This window comes from Spodoptera frugiperda, chromosome 8 (genome assembly GCF_023101765.2).
Source record: "Spodoptera frugiperda isolate SF20-4 chromosome 8, AGI-APGP_CSIRO_Sfru_2.0, whole genome shotgun sequence".
In the NCBI taxonomy this organism is placed as follows: domain Eukaryota; kingdom Metazoa; phylum Arthropoda; class Insecta; order Lepidoptera; family Noctuidae; genus Spodoptera; species Spodoptera frugiperda.
The window spans coordinates 5,179,548-5,196,737 of record NC_064219.1 but is presented as its reverse complement, the minus strand read 5'-3'; the positions used below and the strand labels follow the sequence as shown (position 1 = coordinate 5,196,737).

Sequence of the window (17,190 nt, the reverse complement as noted above, 5' to 3'; positions counted from 1 at the left end):
ACAAAACTCGTATCATTTGTATATACTACTCTTAATTGTGATCTAAGAAGATACACTGTTTATGTCATGCGTAGTGGTGTAGTGGTTGGCGCACATTTGTATAGGTTCACGCCTACATCGACACAGACCTACTTCTATCGTACACAGAACCACACACACCCACCTCGAGCTTTGTCTGTGAAGCTATGTGTGCGTTGAAGTGAGTTAAATGTGATCTCTCTCAAACTGATGGTAGTCTAGTACTTTCTAGCGGGGTACTGAAGACTTTGACCATTATTATCCCTACGAAAACTCGTAGCAACAACTTAGCTATCACGTTGTACTGAATATGCATTAGGAATAATTTTTAATACTGTTTCATATTTGATAAAAACATACACTTGAGGAAAGAAACGGAGCCACAAGCGCTTTTTTTCATTTTAAAGAACCCTTCATAACTTAAAAAAATATTTGTTTTATAAAAAAATACTCTCATTTTAAAGATAATTAAATTAACTTTTATAAGGCATATGTTACCAATGAAACAACAACATGCGTATGTTATTTTTTTCAACAGTAACATTCCGTCCTATTTTAACCTATAAATATATCAATAGCTTGTAATTTTCTTTTGTTTGGAAATCGAATACATAAATATCTTTGTTTTAGATGTTCCTCGAATCTTGTAAGGAACCGTATAGAAGCATTGATAAAGTCAACCAGGAGCTTATAGGATTTGAAGAGATATTAGAGGGGCTGAAGAAATCCTGTGGTTTGTTTGATATCCAACCTCCTGACGAGAAGAATCTCAAACAATGCAGACGTGAACTTAAACTTTGTAAGGTAAGGTTCATATTTCTTTGGCAATGCAGTTTTTTGCTTTGGCAATTAGCGGATTTTTTTTATCTTTTATATGGTTGGCATTTGTTATGTAATACCTTCATATATACATACATTTAAAACACCTGTTTTATGACTTTCGTAATTGGTAATTTTGAAATATTTTATTTTGCGAACAGCAATTGTGGGATTACTATTACTTGGTGATGGGATCTATAGAATTCTGGAAGAAGTCGCCGTGGAAGAAGATCGATGCTGACGGCATGGATCAGGAATGTAAACGATTTACTAAGGATCTGCGACAGCTCGACAAGGATATGAGAGCATGGTGGGATACTTATTGAATTATCTTTCCGCCTGTGGCTTTACCTGCTCGGTCAAAGCAAAAACAATATTTAAAAACAAATTACTCAGCAAGTACATAAAATATATATAAAATAATATAAAATCATCTAATATAGATGATTTTGAGATGATGATACAAAAAAATTACAAAGCACAAAAATATTATGTACTTGCTGAGTAATTTGTTTTTTTTTTCATTATATAATGAATCTACAAACTTTACACCTGTTTGATATCTCAACTCACTAATGTAATCATACATCTCACTAATCAACGATTGTTGCTAAAGGGAGCCGTACGCCGTAATAGAATCAACAATAAAGAACTTGATGACATCTTTGAGAGCCGTCACCGACCTACAGAACCCTGCTATTAAAGACAGGCATTGGTTAGAACTTATGATGGCAACCAAGGTAAGGAAAACTTCAAAAATAAACCTTAATACATTAATGTACATACATTTTAAAATAATTTTTTTATTTTATCTAGAAAGCGGTACATTCGCACATCATGACCATCAAAACCAGGCATTCATATGTAAAAACACCTTCCATTCATAGAAAATTTAGTAAATCATTAGATGATATTATGAAAGAATTCGAATCATTAGAAGATGTAGCAGTAGAAAGCAATAGAGTAAACAGTAATAATAGAATGAAAGTGGAATATGACAAATATTTACAACTACAAGACTACAGAAGACCGAAGTTGCAAGAAGCGAATAGAATAAGCACGTTTAAGTTTAATAGATCGTACTCTTTGAAAGAAATAAAGCAACAGGGCTTCGAGCTGAAGTCTGCAGGATATACACAGCAGTTAAAGACACATCATCCAATAATATTGTCAGAATTTATCATGTAGACGTTAGATATATCATTATTAGTGTAACATAATTCGTAGTTGTAAGGTAAGTCATTTTGTCATAGCATTTTCACAACCCCACCTGTCACTATGATCCTTAATTACAGCACAAATTACATGTATTTAAGTCGTTAATGCTATAATTATAATATTTTATCCTTCATGTTGCACCATTATAACACCATTTTTCGATTTTCTTAAATCTCCACAGGTTAAGTTCCATATCGATGACGACACAACACTGGCAGACTTGCTCGCTCTCAATCTACACAAGTTTGAAGAAGAGGTGAAAACTATCGTTGATAAATCTGTTAAAGAAGCTGCCATGGAGAAGACTCTCAAGTATGTTACGTGGAATAGAATGTTAAAGATAGAAAAAACAATACTTTGTTCCCCACTCTAGGATTTTCTTGTTTATCGCCTTTTCATTGACTACAAAAATAGTAGGGGAGTCTATGAAGGGATTTCGGTAGTTATCCGAGCGCGTTAGATTAATAAATGGTGAATACCTAGTGTTATGTTGAATATTCGCACCACATAACTGATTTTGACTAGAAGGGGGGTTTAAAAATTAAAAACAAATCCAACTTCAATGAGTTTTCGTCAGATTAAGGGAAGAGAGGTCGATATAGGTCCCTACGACGCTCGAGTAAATCCAAATTTAGCATCGTGGGCTCCCTTACTAAAAACTGCGATACCTTGCGCTACTTTCGTATGCCCAGTCAACCGTACAGTCAGTCTATCGGCATTATTACAGCAGTAAAGAATTTCTTCTTGTATCTCGACTTAATCAATCTTTTATAAAAGACTAGCTGGCCCGCGCAAACTTCGTACCGTACATAATATTTTACTCCCCTTTTAGACCTGCCCTAGACTTGCACAAATAATTCAAGACCAATATTTGCCAAATCGGCCCAAAATTCTCAAGCTTTAGCGAGAGTAACGAACAGCAATTAATTTTTATATATGTTACAGTCAGAGTGATTAAATAGCAATTATTCATAATGACTGGTCATTATGAATAATTGTATATAAATACCAAATTCACTAGATAATGTAATAAATTAATCACTTTATCTGGACATTATTCATAATAGGAAGTCCAAGTTAGTCAAAGTAATAATATATGTGTAACTCAAAATGTCACAAGACTCTTACTAGTAAGAATAACTTGTAAGAATAAAAATTAGTCTTTAAGATCAAAGACTAATTTGTTTTGGCATAAATTTGAGTCGCATAACGTTAGTAGGCCTAATGACTTATGTGGGAAATGGTGGTAGTGAACTTTTAGTGCCCTATACATAATTCCGATCAAACTAATTTGCTATAAGTTCCTGTAACAATGAAATAATAATGTCGGTTAAAAATTTAATATGCTGTGCAACAAAAGTTAGTGACAGAACCGAATTGCTACAAAACCGACTCCACGTAGTCTTGTTTGTCCTACCTCTAGAGTGTAATTTAAAATCGCGTAGGCGCGTAGGACCGAGGCGGCCCGCGGGCTGAGGAGCAGGAGGCTGCTAGCGAGCCACCGCGGCTGAGGCTGGCCGGCGAAGCCGGCCAACAAGCCGAAGCTGCGGTGGTGAGCGAAAGCCGTCTGCGACGATTAGCACGCGTGGGGCCGCCGAAGGCCCGCAGCGCCGGAGCCATGACAGAAACCCTGCCTGCTACATGCTGCATGTTTGCTTGCATGCTACTCGTTTTATTACATTATCCAAGTCTTCGAAGATAGTATATAAAATTGCTAGTTAATGTGATTAATTTTGTGTCATTTATCACTTTATCTAAATTGAGTAGTCGTTATATATAATTGCTAGACAGTATATATAATATCAAGATTTATTACTTTGGCTGTAACATATATAGAGATAATAGCACCTTAATATCCTTTCTTCATTTTTTGTCTAGGGAATTGGAGGCTACCTGGGCTGTTATGGAATTCGATTACACCAAACATGACAGAACTGGAACCAAACTGCCTAGAGCTAGTGAGGAGCTCGTGGAGACTCTGGAAGACAACCAGGTGACCATGAAATGTAGCACTCAGTATTTGTGTGTTGCTAGTTTATTGTAGCTTATCTTCCGAAACTATACTAATATTATAAAGCTGAAGAGTTCGTTTGTTTGAACGCGCTAATCTCAGAAACTACTAGTCCGATTTGAATAATTATTTTTGGTTGGATAGCGCATTTATCGACGAAGGTTATAAGCTATAAATAATCACGTTACGATTAAAAGGAACCGAGAACAGCGGGTGAAACCGCGCGGATGTAGCTATAGTAGATAATGTTTCAAGGAAACGAATCACTAGTATATTATAAACGAGGTTTATGGAGAGAAGTAAATACAATAATAATATACGATGCATTTCCTTGTCTTATAGAATCAAGTACAAAATATGATGTCTTCCAAGTTTGTTGGCTTCTTCGAAATGGAGGTAACTGAATGGCAGAAGAAGCTGGGCACTGCTGACGCTGTGATAGCTTTATGGTTTGAAGTACAACGTAAATGGCAGTACTTGGAGAGCATTTTCGTAGGTTCCGACGATATTCGATCACAATTACCTGAGGACTCGGCGAGGTTTGATATTATTGATAAATCGTTTAAGGTGAGTGTGTTTTCAATTAGTTCACGAGTAAGTACATCTTCTATATCAATAGATAAAGTCGAGGCAGTGACGTTGACGCGTTTCTGGCAAACACGTTTTGATTGGTCTCCATTCGTCTAGCCCTTACAATGCCACGTGTCGATTGAGGGACTTTTGTCTTGAGCAATTTCGAAAAAAATAATGTTATCATAATGGTTTTGTTGTAGGAAATGTTGAAAGATATAGCTACGACACCGAATGTAATCCAGGCGACGAATAAACCGAATCTGCAAGAAAATCTCGAAGAATTGATGGAGCACCTGAACAAGTGCGAGAAGGCACTGAACAACTATCTGGAGACGAAGCGATTGGCTTATCCTCGCTTTTACTTCGTGTCGTCTGCAGATTTGCTTGGTAAGTGCGATCTAGTTGAAAAGCTTTGTTGGAATACCCGTATTATGTGTTAGAATAGTTCAGGTTTCTGTATTTTATAAAGTCTAGAACTTAATTTAAGAATTTACCTGATATTATTACATGTGTCTTGGTAATCAGATATCTTGTCGAACGGCAATAATCCCCCGGCGGTGTGTCGGCACTTGCCGAAGTTATACGACAATCTGGCGAAGCTTGTGTTCCCTAGCCCGACCAGCAAGCATGCCATCGAGATAATATCCAAGGAGAACGAGGAACATGTGCCATTCAAAGCTCCCTGCTGTGATTGTTCTGGAAAGGTACTTTAAAACTTTATCTATTTAGACCAGTCAACCAATATTTTTACCTTTGCATTTGGCACCTTTAGACCAAGCCAGTTCTTGTAGTGATATCTAAAGCAAACTAGGATCTAATGAAATAAAACCTTTTAGGTGGAAACATGGCTTAACAGAGTAACCGACTGCATGCGTATGACTATACGCGATATTTTAGCACACAGTGTGAAGTCATATGAAGAGAAACCTCGAGACGAATGGGTGTTCGACTGGCCCGCACAGCCTGCTCTCGTTGGCACTCAGATCTGGTGGACCACGGAGACTAACCAGGCTTTTGAAAAACTCGAAGAAGGTTCTGTGTCTAATTTATAGCAGTTTTTAAATGTTTTATTGTATTATTTTAGCAAACGTATGATGATATTTTATAACGAGACATTGAAAAAAATGAATTTACAATTTCTACTCCATCTTGAAATGGGTCATTATGAAATTTTCAGGTTATGAGAATGCGTTAAAAGATTATCAAAAGAAACAAATTGCGCAGTTGAACGCTTTGATTGTGTTGCTACTTGGTGACTTGACAGTGGGGGACCGACAGAAGATTATGACGATCTGTACGATTGACGTGCACTCCCGAGACGTGGTCGCTAAACTTATTGTGGCGAAGGTTGAGTCGTCTAATGCCTTTCAGTGGCAAAGCCAGTTGAGGTACTTGAACGCATACTTTAGGTATATTAGGCGTTTTGCATTGATTGACTGACAGCGATTGCACAAAATATTTAAAAATCAAGTTGTGACAATTTTATGTGCGACTTCATTCGGTAGAAAGTAGGTACTTGCAAGTAAACTAATAAATTAATTTTTATAGTTTCAAGGAGTATTCATGAATCTTCAACTTATAGTTTTTGAGTAACAATTTGTAGCTGCAATCCTAAACACCGCTTTATATATTTAACTTCACATATTTCAGACATCGTTGGGATAACGCCTTGGGGCATTGCTTTGCGAATATTTGTGACGCACAGTTTATGTATGATTATGAGTACCTTGGGAACACGCCTAGGCTTGTGATCACGCCTCTAACTGATCGCTGCTATATCACTTTGACACAGGTAAAATAAATTTACAATCGGTCTAGAATGTAGATCTGTCTTAGATCTGTCTAGATGTTTATTACCTAGACTAGATTATAAGTATATTAATTTAATCCCTGATCTAGAAATTATTTTCGCTTTACATAGATATTTTAAGAATAATAACTGTAATTTTTTTACCGTAACGTATGACTGCAGTGTCTCTGTAGGACCATGTAGCTTTTAAATGTACGGACTACATGCATCAGCTATGAGGTGATGTTAACTATGGCTTTCGTAAATCACTATAAAACACCTCAGTTTTCTTACTATTTTCTTTGATTCATAAATTAATTTCAAAAGAGGTTTCTGTCACCGAATGTGGTTCAGAATAATTTTCAATTTATTTCTGTTTATCCTCATAGAGTTTGCATCTGGTAATGGGCAGCGCCCCAGCTGGTCCGGCTGGTACTGGGAAGACGGAAACCACGAAAGATTTGGGCAGAGCACTCGGCATCATGGTCTATGTGTTCAACTGCTCCGAACAAATGGATTACAAATCTTGCGGCAATATTTATAAAGGTTTTTACCTAGCTTTTTGTTATAATTTTTATTTGTATGGAAGAATTTTTTTTTTTGTAGTAGATCTGTACTTTTATTGATATTTTTGCCTACTAAAGGTTTGTGTCAAACCGGCGCATGGGGATGTTTCGATGAGTTTAACCGGATCTCAGTGGAGGTGCTCTCCGTAGTGTCAGTCCAAGTGAAGTGTGTACTAGATGCTATTAAAGCCAAGAAAAAGAAATTCGACTTCATGGGAGAACACATTAGCCTCGTAGCCACGGTTGGTATGTTCATCACCATGAATCCGGGTTACGCGGGAAGAACTGAGCTACCTGAGAACTTGAAGGCACTGTTCAGGTAAGTAATGATAATAAAATCTATAGCGATAAAATAACAAAATGCTAATTTTATATAAGATTCCACTAGAAAATGAGGTATCTTAAAAAATGCTTTTGTTAAAATTATCACGCAGACCATGTGCCATGGTGGTGCCCGACTTCGAGCTGATTTGTGAGATCATGTTGGTGGCCGAAGGGTTCCAGGATGCTCGTCTCCTAGCGCGCAAGTTCATCACGTTGTACACTCTGTGTCGCGAACTGCTTTCGAAACAAGATCACTACGATTGGGGTTTGAGGGCTATTAAATCGGTGTTGGTGGTGGCTGGCTCTTTAAAGGTAAATAGCATAACATAATTCTTTTATTTGCTTTTAACCAAGAATAATGTGATGTCAGAATTTTATACAGATTCTAATATACTTTTTAGCGTGGTGACCGCTTAAGACCAGAAGATCAAGTGTTGATGAGAGCTCTGAGAGATTTCAACATCCCTAAAATCGTAACTGACGACATGCCTGTGTTTATGGGTTTGATTGGAGATCTGTTCCCCGCCCTCGACGTGCCCAGGAAACGTGACATGGACTTCGAGAAACACTTGGTAGATGGTGCTTTGTCCATGAAGCTTCAACCGGAGCCAGGGTTCATTTTGAAGGTAACATATTTGCTACAGAATCTTCCTTGTCGTTCTTGTTTTGATAATAAATAAAGTAACGTATAACTTTGGTTGCTTTGGATGAGATAGATGCTGATGGTTAAGTTTAATTAAGCTTAACTATGATTTTGTTATAGTACTAATTACCACTTATTTCTATTTAAGATGGTGCAGCTAGTAGAACTGTTCGCTGTGAGACACTCGGTCTTCATCGTTGGGTTTGCGGGAACTGGCAAGTCAATGGTCTGGCAATGTCTGAATAGGACTTATTACATGTTGAAGCAAAAGCCGTTTTACAATGATCTTGATCCTAAAGCCGTGACTAACGACGAACTCTTCGGCATCATTAACCCGGCCACTAGAGAATGGAAAGATGGTTTGTTCTCCACCATCATGCGTGACATGGCTAATATGCCGGGCGATGGACCGAAGTGGATCGTTCTTGATGGAGACATTGATCCTATGTGGATTGAAAGCTTGAACACCCTAATGGATGACAATAAAGTAAGTTACAGATTTCTGTTCAAAATCTAGTCAACATTGAATAAGCAAATATGTTATTTTGCGTCTTAATTTTGTAATTTTAGGTGTTAACACTCGCCAGTAACGAACGAATTGCTTTGACAAAATCAATGCGGCTTTTGTTTGAAATTGCCACATTGAGGACAGCCACACCAGCAACAGTATCACGAGCTGGTATTCTTTACATCAATCCTCAGGACTTGGGATGGAATCCGTGAGTTTCATGGTTGCTTTTGATGTTGTCTCTAAGGAAATATGTTGCTTAAGATCGATTTAAAAATTGTTTTGTTCAATATTGTTGTAACCATGTAACATGTCCATCAGTTGCTCCAGCTCCAACCAAACGTAAGTCGGAAAATTGTCGATGTAGTCTTTTTTTGTTTAATAGGATGGCGTCAACATTTTAGAAAATAGTTACATGTTTTCACTTCTTATTTTACTGATAATACTGCATTACATCATAGATTTGTGGCATCATGGATAGACACAACGAGAGATGATGAATCAGAGAAGGCGATGCTAACAGTTATGTTCGACAAGTACATACCGTCGTTGCTGGAGTCTTGCAAGAAGTACAAGAAAATAACACCGCTTACAGAGCTACAACAAATACAGCTCAGCTGTTACTTGCTAGAGTGTTTCCTGAACAAGACATTGTTGCCCAGTGACTGTCCTAAGGATTGGTGAGGATGCTTGTCTTACTACAACTTTGTTAATCAGGTTTTTAAAGTGTATTTAATAAATGTGAAGTGCCTAATTGTGTCAAGCTTTCGTTGTTATTTTAAGGTACGAAACTTACTTCGTCTTCTCCGTCGTATGGGGCTTTGGTTCAGCCCTTTTCCAAGATCAAATAGTTGACTGGCGTAATGAATTCAGCAAATGGTTCTGTAATGAATTCAAGCAGATTAAGTTCCCGTCCACGGGTAACGTGTTCAGTTTCTTCATTGATCCAGAAACTAAGAAGTTTTTACCGTGGTCTGAAAAAGTCGTGAGTTTTGAATTGGATCCCGATATTCCTCTTCAGGTATTTATCATATTTTTAAATATTGATACATGAAATACAATCCCAGAATGAATACTAATTTTCAAAAATAATTGAATAGTCGACGTTGGTAGCGACTAACGAGACGACTCGTACGAGGTTCTTCATGGACCTGCTGATTCAGAAACAGAAACCAGTGATGTTAGTGGGCAGTGCTGGTAGTGGCAAGTCTGTGAGCGTAGCGGCTAAACTAGCCGCGCTGCCAGACTCGTACGCTATCGTTAACGTGCCACTCAACTTCTATACCACATCAGGTAAACTTTAAAAGATTTTCATCAAATAAATATACATAAAACCAGTTAACATAAGCAATAATTACGTTATGATTCGCTGTTTTGGTCGTTTATTGACATTCAATAAATTTTAAAGAAGCAAACGTTTTAACAATAGAATACCATTATAGAAATGATTCAGAGAGTATTAGAAAAACCTTTGGAGAAGAAGTCGGGTCGTAACTTCGGACCGCCTGGCAGCAAGTTCATGATTTATTTCGTGGATGACATGAACATGCCCGAGGTAGACAAGTACGGGACTGTGCAGCCGCATACATTGATCCGACAATTCATGGATTACAAGCACTGGTAGCTACAAATTGTATTCAGTTTTGTACTATATTTTCAGACCATTGTGGTACATATACCTCAAAGACTAGCATTTTAAAATATATATGTATTTAATGTCTAATATACATGAATGATGGCGACTTGTCGTTCTACGTGGAGGACCAAGGGGGAGGCCTTTGTTCAGCAGTGGACGTCTCTCGGCTGATGATGATGATGATACATGATGATTGAAAGATCTGAAGTGGGAAAATATAAACCATTTCTAGACTTACGTTAAACAAAGTCTGCTTGCATATTTTTGGAAGATTTTATGTCTATTTTAAAAGAGAACCAGTAATGTGTTTTAAATCTAGAAGACCCAAGTCATAAGTCAACTCTTTTATGAGCCGCAGTATTATCTGGTTTAGCAAAAAGTTTAAATATTTCAGGTACGACAGACAAAAATTGACGCTGAAAGATATTTCGAACTGCATGTTTGTGGCGTGCATGAATCCTACAGCCGGCTCGTTTACTATTGACCCTAGATTACAAAGACACTTCTGCACTTTCGCAGTGAGGTAATTCAACTTTTAATTTGAGACTGTGACAGAATTATGTTTTTCATTCATACCATTATTGATACGAATATAGTACTACTAGTTACTATAAAGTAAGAAAATAAGGATTGATTCCGTACCCATATAATTTACTATAATAATAGCTAGTCTCTGTAGTGACTAACTTGCCTGATCGTCTCGATTAGTTTCCCCGGGCTGGACGCGTGCCACCACATCTACAAGAGCATCTTGATCCAGCACTTGATGAACCCTGTCAACAAGTACCTTCCGGTGGTGTATCGATACACCGAGGTCCTAGTAGGAGTGGCTTTGGCTCTACATACTAAGCTTTCCTCTACTTTCCTACCTACGGCCATCAAGTTCCACTACATCTTCAATCTGCGGGATCTGTCCAGTATATTCCAGGTAGGAATTTATTTGTTTCTTGTTTACTTACCTGTCTATCTTTATCTTTATAGTCTTGAGTATATCTGAATGAATCTAGAATTGAATGCACCTTACTTCCTTCATTTTGTAATATGCTCGTTATATTTTAGGGCTTATTGTTCGCAACTGGCGACGCTATCAAGACGCCATCTGAACTTCTCAGATTGTGGATGCACGAAGCGACTCGAGTGTACTCGGATAAGCTAGTCGATGCCAGCGATAACGATACTTTCACGAAGCTTATGTTCGAGGTGATCAAGAAAAATTGTGAAGTAAGTTTGTTTTATCAGTTCAGATCGACATTTTCATAGAAATATAAAAGTGAAAGATCATTTACTAATTGTTCACAAAACCTTAGAAACTACTTTTCTACAAACTATGAACTATCATTTAAATCACTGAAGCTATTGTAGTGAAATTCAGTATAACGATAGTTTGCGTTCCGGGAACGAATAAACTTATAGTTTTTATTTTAAAGAAATTGTATTATATTATTTATAATTCATAAATTCTATGAAAACGGAAAGTATGCGTTAAAATGCCGGAACTCTTATCTTGTCTCAGGACTACGATGAAAATGTGATAATGGAGAAGCCTTTGATCTACTGCCACTTTGCGGAGGGTATAGGAGATCCTAAGTACTTCCCCATCAAGGACTGGAACCACATCAAGAAACTCTTGGACGAATCACTCTCTGCGTACAACGATCTTGTGGCTACTATGAACTTGGTGCTCTTTGAAGATGCCATGTACCATATTTGCAGGTAATATCTACGCCGCGGCGGTATAACATTTTTTTTTTGTTTTTCATTTCTAATTTTAACATACATACATACATTTCATACATATCGTCACGCCTTTAATCCCCGAAGGGGTAGGCAGAGGCTCACATCATGACACGTAATGCCACTGTGTACACCTACTTTTCACAATTTATGTTGTAAGTCCCATGTAATAAATAGGTGGTGAGCCTATTGCCATATACCGGGCACATTTCCAGACTCCGTGCTACCACTGAGAAATTTTCGAAAAACCGAAAAAAGCCCAGTAATACTTCGCCCGACCCGAGAATCGAACCCGAGACCCCTTGCCCGGCAGTCGCACTTGCAACCACTCGGCCAACGAGGTAGTCAAATTAGAAGGGGTGAGAAATTGTAAGGGGTGTTGGAAAGTTTTAATGTTAAGTTTATCTTATAAGGATTAATCGTATCCTGGAAGCTCCACGTGGCAACGCGTTATTGGTTGGCGTGGGCGGGTCGGGCAAACAGTCGCTCTCCCGACTGTCGTCGTTCATCTCCTCGCTAGAAGTGTTCCAGATACAGCTGCGTAAAGGATACAGCATGAATGACCTTAAAGTTGATTTAGGTGAGTTTGTCAGTATGTTGTATTGTAATAGGAAATGTGCTTAGACTAGGTTCACACGCACGTATATTTACAACTGCGTGTGCCTAGTCTTATCCCTTTTTATTTAAAAAACAATTACTGTTATTTAATTTTAGTCTCGCTAAAACTCGAGAACGGCTACACCGATTTGGCAAATTTTATAGTCCATATAAGTCCACGGAAGGTTTAAAAGGTGAGGATTTTCTTTTGAGTCGGTACGAAGTTTGCCGAGTCAGCTAGTTCGCGTATAAAGATTGGAGTATGACGCAAAGTTTATTGCAAAAATCAAAAATTTTCAGACGAATAAATTAGACTAACAGATCGAAGTTATAACGATATTAAATTTGTTCTTCAGTTATTTTTTTGCAGTTACCATTATCTAATCCTGTTTGGAAAATATTGATAGGAATATGATTAAATAATTAATTTTTGTTTCTCTGTCTCAGCTGGTCTGAACTTGAAAGCTGGTTTGAAGGCGATCGGCAATGTGTTCCTGATGACTGACGGACAGGTCGCCGACGAGCGTTTCTTGGTGCTGATCAACGACTTGCTAGCCTCTGGGGAGATAGCAGAGTTGTTCCCAGATGAAGATGTTGAAAATATTATTAACGGAGTCAGAGGAGAGGTTAGTTTATGAAAGATGCTGCTTATTGTATTATACTCATTTTGCCAATTAGGAAAACTATATAAAAATAATATTGTAACAAAACTTTAAATTCTTGGGACGAAATGTACGGTGCCGATTGCTTACCATCAGATCATCTGCTCATTTACTCCCTATCCTGTATACACTAAGCTACATAATGATTGTTTACTGTACCAATATTTTTATTGTAGACTAAAGCAACCGGTGTGCCTGACACCCGAGAAAACTGTTGGTCTTTCTTCATTAACCGAGTTCGCACGTTGCTCAAGGTTCGTAGTTTCACTCCAATAGTTTTTTATACAGCCGTTATAAAATTATATATGATACATGCTTTTGTCATCATTCCAAACGTTATTTCATTACCAGGTGATATTGTGTTTCTCTCCTGTGGGCGCTACGCTGCGAGTGCGCGCGCGCAAGTTCCCATCTCTTGTCAACTGTACTGCGATTGATTGGTTCCACGCTTGGCCGCAAGAAGCGTTGCGCTCCGTCTCCAAACGATTCATAGCTGAAGTGGAATGTTTACCGGTACTAACAATATTTACTTTTCAGAATTCCCGTTTTCGTTCTCCAGCCGAAAACTTAGTTATCTGAATATAGTCAACAATGGATGATTTCTAGTTATATTCTCTTTAAATGACTATCAAGTTTTAATACTCGTAATACCTTTAAAATTAAATTTAAAATGCGTAGTAAAAAATCTTAGATTTTTGATAAAATATTGTGCTCAATAAAACCTAAAGCGTTTCTCTTACAGGAAGAATTAGTAGATCCGGTGTCGAGATTTATGTCACACGTACATCAAAGTGTGAATGAAATGTCGGAAGTATATTACCAGAACGAGAAACGGTTTAACTATACGACACCGAAGACCTTCTTGGAACAGATCGCTTTGTACAGCAAACTGCTTAATGAGAAGACCAAAAATCTCAAGATGATGATTATAAGGCTGGAGAACGGGTTGGAGAAGTTAGCGTCGTGTGCTGGTGATGTCGCTGTGTTGAAGGTGATCTATTATTCTAATAATAGAAGACTATGATGGTTTCTTAATAAATATAATAAAAGACTATGGCTTAATAATAAGTCTATGGTGGTGATATAGATTAGGGATTTCATCAATATAAGATTTTTGAACCAAGTTTTATTATTAGTTATAATATGGGTTCTCATTATTCACCACAAAAGTTTGCCTTCATTTTAATGACATATTTGTGTGCCTATGCAGGTGACTCTTGCTGAGCAAGAAATTATTCTAAAAGAGAAAAACAAAGCCGCCGAGGCACTCATTGAAGTGGTCGGCGCTGAGAGTGAGAAGGTGTCCAAAGAAAAAGCGTTCGGTAATGTATCTCAAATAAACTAAAATAAAGACATACCTAAGTCATCTGATATTTTTCGAGAAAAGCCATTTTATTAACACGTGTATCCATCAAAATTATTAAAATTGACAACAATCCTATTTTACATAAGTTTAAAAATATTAAAGAAATTACACTATAAAGGTATTTAATACCTTATAATGAATATCTAACATGTCCCACAATACTCACGATATCTATAACAACTACAGCCGCGGAAGAGGAGAAGAAAGTAAAAGTTATAGAAGAAGACGTAACAATTAAGGCTAAGATTTGCGCGGATGACTTGGCGAAGGCTGAGCCGGCGCTGATCGCAGCCCAGGAAGCGTTGAATACACTGAACAAGAACAATCTAACAGAATTGAAGTCTTTCGGCTCGCCGCCCGATGCCGTGGTCAACGTCTGTGCGGCGGTACTTGTACTCTTCGCTAAGAAGGGCAAGTTACCGAAAGATAGATCTTGGAAGGGATGCAAAGTAAGTCTATTTCAAGTGTTATTTTATTTTTCTCTTTTTTAAAAACGTTGACACACATTAGGATTTTCTCCTGTGCCGTGGGTGCGTTTACAAACATATAATTTCACATACATATCACACCCAGACCCGAAATAACAAATTGTGGATTACAAAAAGAGTTGCTCCGTGCGGGAATCGAACCCGCTACACGATGCACGGCAGCCAGTTGCCCAGCCACCGCTCCAACCATGCAGTAGTGTTTACTCCCGTGCAATAGGATTCAAGTTCAATCTTAATGTCAGAGCATTTAAAATATATTGAAACAATAATTTACATTTAATGATATAGGTACTTGTGACGATAGGTACTAATCTATGACCATTTTTTCCAGTTAATGATGGCAAAAGTGGATCAGTTCTTGAATGATCTTGTGTACTACGATAAGGAAAACATTCATCCTGACGTGGTTAAGGTACATTTTTCATATTATATTTAGTTGCAATGTAATGCTGCCTTAATACGAACGCCCATTAAAGAAACCTTTTGTGTCTCAGGCAGTACAACCATACATAAAGAATCCAGAATTCAATCCTGGATTCATAATGTCTAAGTCGGCGGCCGCGGCCGGTCTGTGTGCGTGGGTGATCAACATTGTAAAGTTCTACGAGGTGTATGTTGTGGTAGAACCCAAAAGACGTGCCCTCAACGCTGCCAATGCTGAGCTGCAAGCCGCGAGAGACAAACTCGCCTTCCTTACTGATCAGATCGCTGTAAGTATTTCATTGTTGTGGGAAAAAGAATCTAATATCAATGATAATAAACAGTTCTTCATTTTCATTTGATTTTCAACTTTCTTACAAAACGTTTAAGTTGAAAATGTATTTAAATAAATTTGACTAAGTATTTGAGTTTGTTAATAAAGTTGTTTAGGTTTATATTATTTTAACAGAAGTCCTTGGAACAAATAACTGACTAAGATTTGCTTTACGATAGGAACTCGAAGAGAAATTGGAATTGCTGCTGAAAGCCTTCCAGGAGGCAGTGAACGAGAAAATGAAATGTCAGGCTGAAGCCGATGCTACTAATGCAACTATTGATCTAGCAAACAGATTAGTGAACGGTCTAGCTTCAGAGAAAATCAGGTTTGTAGATTATAAATGTCAGCTTTTAAAACTGTTGACGATAATCCACTATTATCATTATTATCGACCCATTTCCGCTATTATCATTATTATCGACCCATTTCCGATAATTGCCAGCACGTGCTGGACTTAAAAATAAAAAGAAGTACCTAGTTTTAATTTTACAATTTTCTTGATCATGTAAAATTGCCATAATTTTGAATGAAATGTACTAATTCTATAGCATTTATTAACACAACCTGCCTATTACCTTTGCACACTACCCAGATGGTCAGCAACAGTAGTTAACTTGAAAGAGTCAGGCGTGATGCTGCCAGGAGATGTTCTACTGGTCACCGCCTTCATCTCCTACGTGGGCTGCTTCATGCGCCGCTACCGCATGCTACTCATCAACAACGATTGGATACCTACGCTTGCTAAGACCAACGTAAGCTTTTACTTTGATTTTAATTCTAGTTCTAGGCTTGTCTACCCTTACGGCACAAACTGAACCTCACCTGACCCCGAAAAAAAAGCATCGGGCTGAGGCTCAAACTTTACAATAAGGTGTTTCCAAGACAAAAATACAATACATATTATCTTTCTTCCTTTCAACTATTAATTTTGTTGCTTTAGCCCAAAATCGACACAACTGAGGGTTTGGATCCGTTGTCGATGCTGACAGATGACGCGATGGTAGCTTCGTGGAACAACGAAGGCTTGCCCACCGATACTATGAGCACAGAGAATGCAACTATACTCACCAACTCCGCGAGATGGCCGCTGATGATAGATCCACAATTGTGAGTTAATATACACTACGGTATAAAATATTTAGGAATCTTCCTAGCCTTGTTTTTTGTTTGGGATAGATTTATTTTTGGATAAAATTGTCCACCGAACAACCAAACAAAATTTTTACAACACTTTGTTTTACAGACAAGGTATAAAATGGATAAAACAAAAATACGGAGATACTTTGGTCGTAGTTCGACTGACCCAGCGAAACTATCTGGACCGAATTGAGCGTGGTGTGAGTAATGGTGAGGTAGTGATGCTGGAGAATATTGGCGAGACTGTGGACGCTGTGCTCGACCCCTTGTTAGGCCGAGTACTTATACGTAAGGGGAAAGTGCTCAAAGTAAGTGGACACTAACTACTCGATATTACACTAACT

At 37.8% G+C, this 17,190-nt stretch overlaps 1 protein-coding gene across 2 annotated transcripts in view; it reads left to right on the top strand.

Annotated features, from left to right (window-relative positions):
• The window catches only part of LOC118275938 (dynein beta chain, ciliary-like), a 42,680-nt gene that overhangs the window by 16,891 nt on the left and 8,599 nt on the right, over positions 1-17,190 (top strand). For both annotated transcript variants that reach the window (XM_050695263.1, XM_050695265.1), the window contains exons 28-65: positions 649-822; positions 999-1,147; positions 1,454-1,577; positions 2,237-2,367; positions 3,934-4,048; positions 4,409-4,633; positions 4,840-5,026; positions 5,165-5,343; positions 5,476-5,671; positions 5,817-6,027; positions 6,290-6,431; positions 6,818-6,974; positions 7,073-7,313; positions 7,429-7,630; positions 7,720-7,944; positions 8,110-8,448; positions 8,532-8,680; positions 8,931-9,149; positions 9,253-9,490; positions 9,570-9,762; positions 9,912-10,089; positions 10,500-10,628; positions 10,814-11,033; positions 11,165-11,326; positions 11,619-11,818; positions 12,253-12,419; positions 12,884-13,062; positions 13,275-13,352; positions 13,450-13,611; positions 13,841-14,089; positions 14,309-14,420; positions 14,651-14,913; positions 15,284-15,364; positions 15,447-15,662; positions 15,886-16,034; positions 16,302-16,461; positions 16,650-16,816; positions 16,953-17,154. In XM_050695263.1, coding sequence (XP_050551220.1) covers positions 649-822; positions 999-1,147; positions 1,454-1,577; positions 2,237-2,367; positions 3,934-4,048; positions 4,409-4,633; positions 4,840-5,026; positions 5,165-5,343; positions 5,476-5,671; positions 5,817-6,027; positions 6,290-6,431; positions 6,818-6,974; positions 7,073-7,313; positions 7,429-7,630; positions 7,720-7,944; positions 8,110-8,448; positions 8,532-8,680; positions 8,931-9,149; positions 9,253-9,490; positions 9,570-9,762; positions 9,912-10,089; positions 10,500-10,628; positions 10,814-11,033; positions 11,165-11,326; positions 11,619-11,818; positions 12,253-12,419; positions 12,884-13,062; positions 13,275-13,352; positions 13,450-13,611; positions 13,841-14,089; positions 14,309-14,420; positions 14,651-14,913; positions 15,284-15,364; positions 15,447-15,662; positions 15,886-16,034; positions 16,302-16,461; positions 16,650-16,816; positions 16,953-17,154 — 6,870 coding nt within the window. The remainder of the gene's footprint in view (positions 1-648; positions 823-998; positions 1,148-1,453; positions 1,578-2,236; positions 2,368-3,933; positions 4,049-4,408; positions 4,634-4,839; positions 5,027-5,164; positions 5,344-5,475; positions 5,672-5,816; positions 6,028-6,289; positions 6,432-6,817; positions 6,975-7,072; positions 7,314-7,428; positions 7,631-7,719; positions 7,945-8,109; positions 8,449-8,531; positions 8,681-8,930; positions 9,150-9,252; positions 9,491-9,569; positions 9,763-9,911; positions 10,090-10,499; positions 10,629-10,813; positions 11,034-11,164; positions 11,327-11,618; positions 11,819-12,252; positions 12,420-12,883; positions 13,063-13,274; positions 13,353-13,449; positions 13,612-13,840; positions 14,090-14,308; positions 14,421-14,650; positions 14,914-15,283; positions 15,365-15,446; positions 15,663-15,885; positions 16,035-16,301; positions 16,462-16,649; positions 16,817-16,952; positions 17,155-17,190) is intronic.